At 35.6% G+C, this 5,927-nt stretch overlaps 1 protein-coding gene across 2 annotated transcripts in view; it reads left to right on the top strand.

Annotated features, from left to right (window-relative positions):
* The first annotated feature begins 2,290 nt into the window (after window positions 1–2,290).
* Window positions 2,291–5,927, top strand: part of LOC110024044 (bZIP transcription factor TGA10-like) — a 6,975-nt gene continuing 3,338 nt past the window's right edge. The window contains exons 1-9 of one of the 2 annotated variants that reach the window (XM_020723767.1): window positions 2,291–2,560; window positions 2,990–3,087; window positions 3,755–3,807; window positions 3,896–4,033; window positions 4,117–4,188; window positions 4,326–4,385; window positions 4,945–5,022; window positions 5,089–5,161; window positions 5,243–5,514. In XM_020723767.1, coding sequence (XP_020579426.1) covers window positions 2,460–2,560; window positions 2,990–3,087; window positions 3,755–3,807; window positions 3,896–4,033; window positions 4,117–4,188; window positions 4,326–4,385; window positions 4,945–5,022; window positions 5,089–5,161; window positions 5,243–5,514 — 945 coding nt within the window. In that variant the 5' untranslated portion in view covers window positions 2,291–2,459. Of the gene's footprint in view, window positions 2,561–2,989; window positions 3,088–3,738; window positions 3,808–3,895; window positions 4,034–4,116; window positions 4,189–4,325; window positions 4,386–4,944; window positions 5,023–5,088; window positions 5,162–5,242; window positions 5,515–5,927 lie in introns of both variants that reach the window. The other variant, XM_020723768.1, reaches the window with a different exon arrangement.

Raw genomic sequence — 5,927 nt, 5'->3', positions numbered from 1 at the left:
GGACATACATAAGTTTTATGAAAAAGTGGCAATTTGCCATTTTAATTTAATATAAAACTAACTATATATATATATATATATATATAATCACTTTATGCTGGCAATTCATCCTATTCAATATATCATACAGAGAAAATACGAAACTCCATACCTATCATTGAGAGAGCTCCTGATAGTAGTTTGGGATATGTGATTCAGAGAGTTTGGGGGCATACCTTGGACATTAATCTTAATTAATATATATAATTTTATTCATCTAATATATTTAAATTCATTTTGTAGAAGCAATTCTCCTGACATTCTAAGCACGATGCATACATTAGGAGGATTTTTTAGATGAAGGGGGACCATTTTCACGAGATCTTTGGTGAGATATGAAAGATCTGTGAACATCTTCTATGACTCTGGGAGGATGTGTATGATGTATTAGTCAAAGTCTGGGATACTCCAGACTACCAAAAGAAGAGTAAGCAAGCCTAAGATAATTGGCATTCTAATTGTGGGGGCATAGACACTTTCAAACATACTTGTGGGGTGGTTCCACATATAGAGTATAAGAAGAGGATGATAAAAGTTTATTTATGCTTTAAATTTTAGTGTAAACTAAATATTTAATAACTATTTTCTAATCTTAACAGACTCTAAAGTTGGGATGAAGGTCCACAGTTGTCGAGCTACATGCACGTAGCCATAAGCGGTAGTCGAACCATATGTGGGTTGACATCAAATCTTAGGTAACACATATAAGTGAAAAGATTAATTATTATATAATTTAAAATATTCTTGAATTTAAATTTTCATCTAAATTTATTTTATAATTTTTTTATAGGAAATCTTTTAGCAGCTAAAGGAGACACAGACTAAGCCCACTGGAGCACAGACGATCTCTGGCTGTTATCAATCTGATGATGAGCTATGGAGAGAGGCTACTGGTGGCAAGAAGGAAGGAAAGCTTTATGGATTGGGTTTGCATGCACGAGCGTATGACACTCATGATACCATTAGCACATTCAATTCATCTAGGTCTACCACCCATGAGGATGAGACTCGTAGGCATGTTATCACATTCAGTGCTGATATACAGACCCGATTTGTTGCTAAACTCGCTGAGATGAATTCTGTGTTGGAGGCAAAAATGAAAATAAAATTAGATAGATCGCGACTTCTAACACACATAAGACAAAAATATAGTAGAGAAGGAGATCAAGGAGGAAGACGACGACTAGCTAAACCGATGAGGGTTATGATTGTTTTTATTTATTTTTATATTTTTGAACATCAAACTATATTATTCTTATGTACAAATAGCTTAATTCTCTTGTACCTAAAAATTATGATTATTTTAGTGTTTAATTTGTGCGCTCGTTCATTTGATTTTAGTTCAATAACTGCTTGAATTGATAAATTAGATTTTGCGTTGTATAATTGAATTTGTATGTGTTAAGATTACATGTGTGTGAATCATAATGAAAGAAAGAAAACTCTTCCTTCATCTCTTATATGTATAGTTTTCCGATGGCCAATCGAAGGCTAAACAATGGGTTACCGATACATAGAAAACCAATGTTCATCCCAATCATTTATTTAAATCGATGGCTAACTGGTGAGTAGCCGACAATTATTCTTTTGACAAGAACCGACAACTTGTACAAGTTCTTATTTATCTGACGCTTAATTGACCGTTAACCAACTGTCAAGCTTTCGACATAAACCCACAGGCTTTACCCGTCGGTAAACCATCAGACGACAAAGCCACTTGTCCCTTCGATTACAGACAAACAAAAAAGCAACACCCTGTGGAGCATTACTTTATTATTAATCAATGATTTTCTTATTTACCAATAATTTTTTACTCTCAGAAATAGCTGAATTTCTATAGTCATCACAATCAAAGAAACTAATTAAATTATATTAAAAAAAAGGAAAATAACATATTAATGGCATAAAAATAGAGTCAACAGAATATCGCACATTTATTAGGTAAGAAAATACACGTAGATATCATCAACCTCATTGCGCTGCGCATGCATGTATGAACGTAAATTAACCCTAAACCCATTTTACATCCTAAAAAACACAATAATGGCATTTCCGTCTTTTCATAATGAATCAATGGCATATACCACTGTCCAAAAGCCGCCTCTTCCGGCTTAGGACCACCGCCGTACTCATTGCCAAAGCATGCGGTGAGCTTACCGCTTTGTCCGGTTCACCCCGTCTCCTCCCAAAGTCTACCGCTTTTGGTCAGGGAAAGATTAGCGGGCGACATATAAGACTGATTACAGCTTAAATTTCTTCTCTTTCCGTGTATTTGCATCTCTCTCTCTCTCTACTTCATCTGTTCTTTTCATGTCTGTTTTTGTATTAATGGGCAATCCCCGCGGAAGAAAGCATCTTTAGAACTGAGCTTCCCTTTTGCTTTTCATCTTCATCTTCTTTCTCTTCTTCTTTGATCAAATATGGCAGAAAACAAAGGAGGCAGTTCGAGCCGCCACCAAGAGCTTCAGATTAGTTTTGGGATGATGCAGGCTTCTTCTTCCTCCCTTCACGCAAGTGCTATGTAATGCTTCTAAAAAGTTCGATTTTTTACGCTGTTTAGTTTCAATTATCATCTGTGAGTGATGTAGATGAAGGCTTCTTTTTTTCTTCTTCTTAATTTTTATTAATTTTTTTTTAAATTTTTGGTATTAATGGAGATTGAAGAGAAAGTTGAAGAATTAGGTGGAGCACATAACTTGCTACAAAATTGTAATTTTTAAAGTTCGATGGAAATTAATTTAGTCAAAGAAGACTTTTTTTAATATGTATTTTATGAGTCTTATGAGGATTGATGAAGAACTAATTAGGATATTTTTCGGTGGTTCTTTTTATGTTTAAACTATTAAGGCCAGCTTTCCTTTCTTCAACAAACTAATTAGTAATTTAATTTTGTGATTATATTTTTAGTGTAATTAGTTTGAAACTCTTGTTTTTTTGGTTTGGATGGCAGGAGCAAGGAGGGAGGAGCATACGACTTGGGAGAGTTGGATCAAGCTCTATTTCTCTATCTGGATGGTCAGGATCATTCCTCAGTTCAGGAGCATAGACGTGAGTAGATGAGTTTTTTGTGTTTTATAATTAACTTTATTAATCTATTTTGAATATAATTAGTCTGCAGGAGAATATTAGATAGGTGGATCAGAGATTCCCTGACAAAAAATGGTTCTTTGCCTGGTTCATGAAAAGATCATGGCAAAGAGATCTTCCTGTACTTTTTTCTCACTGTTTTTTGAGCATGTAATAAGTGTTTTTTGCTTTGGTTTCTGAAACCCTGTTAGAATTTAATAGTTATTTTGTGAGGGGAGTGTGACATCTAACAACCTCATCATTATTTCCTTGCAAATCCATATCCAGAATGAGAGTGCTCTGGATTTCTTTTCCATCTCTTCAATTAATTTCCTCCTCCCTTTTCTTTCCTCATCTTTTCTTATTCTTTTCCTATTCCTTTTGTTATGATGGCACCAAGCTCCAAAAGCATGACAAGCCAAATTTGGAAAGCTAACAACCATTTTTTATTTTACTTGATTGATGCTATACACTCTTTATGTTTCACCAATCCCAAAGTATATTCAATGATTATTTCTCATATATTTTCATAAAATTAAGAAAAGGTGGTTCAATGGCTGCTCCATCTCTATTTAAAAGTTGTCCTATGTATGTGATGCGTTTCACCTTTAGAAGATTTAATAATGCGTGCAGGAATTCATGTATGCAGAGACTCTGAACATATTCCCTTCTCAGCCCATGCATGTAGAGCCATTCAACAAGGTATTCGTATTCTCCAATTAATATATTTTTTAAATATGTAAACTGTCTTGTTTTCTTTCTCTGATTCATTTTTTGTTATGAAAATTAGGGGGGCATGATAAGCTTAAACAATGCTTCAAATAATTCTTCTAAGAGACCTGCAGACCAGTCCATGGAACTAGGAAACCGAAGGAACAATATTTCATCCTTGGTTCAGCCAGAAAAAGAGAACAAGGCAGCAGTGAAGGTTAAATAAAACCCTAAAATCTCTCTCTCTCTCGCTCTCTCTCTCTCTATTACTTCATACTTTTCTTATGTTTATTGAAACAGAAGGAATCGAATAATAAAAAGGTCACAACTTCTAGTACTGAACAAGAAGGGCCCAAGACACCAGACGCTAAGGCAAGTTCATATTTTGAGGATAATTTATCTTCAAATTCATGTTCTTTAAGTTATTTTCAACTTCATTTCACGTACATTTTCCATAAATTTTCAAAATTTTGTCTATCATCCAATGTGATGCGCTTAGTTGCTGACAGACAATAAGGAGGCTCGCCCAGAATAGGGAAGCAGCCAGAAAAAGCAGACTCCGCAAGAAGGTTAGTCAGCTATTACAACAATATCGGATAGATAAAATGACCATATGCTTTTTACACCTAAATACTGTACAAACTTATAAGTAACTGAAAATTAACTTTTTGGGTATATATGTAATAAGTTATATATATATATATATAGTCTCATAATTTTTTTGTATATATAGTTTTTTAAATTATATATATTTTTAATAAGTAAATATCGATTTCTCATGCATTTTTTGGCCTCATGATGAAAGCCCACACCATGTGCCTAAAATTCCAGAGCCCCGGTGTCACGATAAGATCGAACTCAGAGGACTTACAGTAATCCCGCAACCAACAGGCTAAGACTTGCGACACACACACACAGATATATATATAATTTGACATGCGATTTGTGCAGGTTGCCGAGAGGATTGGAGACAATCTTATTAGGTATAACATGCCCAATGACAATTTTTTGAAGTTTTGCTGAAGCTGTAAATGCGAAAAATATAACTTCGATTATATAAAAAAGCATTTCATAATTGTTTCCTTAATATTTTTGAATTAATAATTGCATGCTACATTTCTTAAACAGGCTTATGTTCAACAACTGGAGAACAGCAGGATCAGATTAACACAGCTTGAACAAGAGCTTCAAAGAGCAAGAGCACAAGTACGTACAAACTCAATTCACCACAAAACCATACATAATAACTCTATCATCTTCTTGTTTAACTAGGGCGTCTTCTTCGGGGGAGGAGCTCTCCTCGGCGATCAATCCCTTCCCCATGGCATCAATTGCCTTAGCTCCGGTATTTCACCAACCAACAACTATATTTCTCCTCTTCAATCCCTCTTTTAAAAAACTATGACATATACTTGAATCTTTGCAGAAGCTACCATGTTCGACATGGAATTCGCGCGGTGGCTGGAAGAGCACCACCGCCTCATGTGCGAGCTCCGTGCGGCCGTCCAAGAGCACTTGCCGGAACATGAGCTCCGGCTTTACGTCGACAATTGCCTCTCTCATTATGACGAGTTGATAAACCTTAAAAGCGCTATCACGAAGGTGGACGTCTTCCACCTTATATCCGGAATGTGGAAGACTCCGGCGGAGCGATGCTTCATGTGGATGGGCGGCTTCCGCCCCTCAGAGCTCATCAAGGTTATAAATAATTCTTCTATCACACAAACCCTAACCCTAATTATTGAACACGTACATAAACCTTTGGGTAGGTGAGGCTATTTGGTGAGAGGTCCCAATTTGATTTTGATTATTTTTATGAGTGGGAGGAGGACTTTGGAGAGGGGACAAATTTGGGAGTAATAAAGTTTAATTTTGCTGATGGAGAAGGAGAGGAGTAGGTGGTGGTATAATGGACAATTTAGATTAGATGGATGATTTCCTTAAAATGGGGGTAACTTGTCTGGCAAAATTATATTCTTTAAATCGGTTGAAGTTTTGTTATCAAATGGGGTTGAAGAATCAGAATGTATGTCCAGTTCTGCGGGCCATTACTGCTGCAGGCAGGAATCACCTTTTTTTTATATTCCCTCTCTTTCATATATATATATATA

This window comes from Phalaenopsis equestris, unplaced genomic scaffold, assembly GCF_001263595.1.
Source record: "Phalaenopsis equestris unplaced genomic scaffold, ASM126359v1 Scaffold000240, whole genome shotgun sequence".
NCBI classification, from domain to species: domain Eukaryota; kingdom Viridiplantae; phylum Streptophyta; class Magnoliopsida; order Asparagales; family Orchidaceae; genus Phalaenopsis; species Phalaenopsis equestris.
The sequence above is the reverse complement of the archived record's forward strand: the minus strand, read 5'-3'. Positions and strand labels throughout refer to the sequence as shown.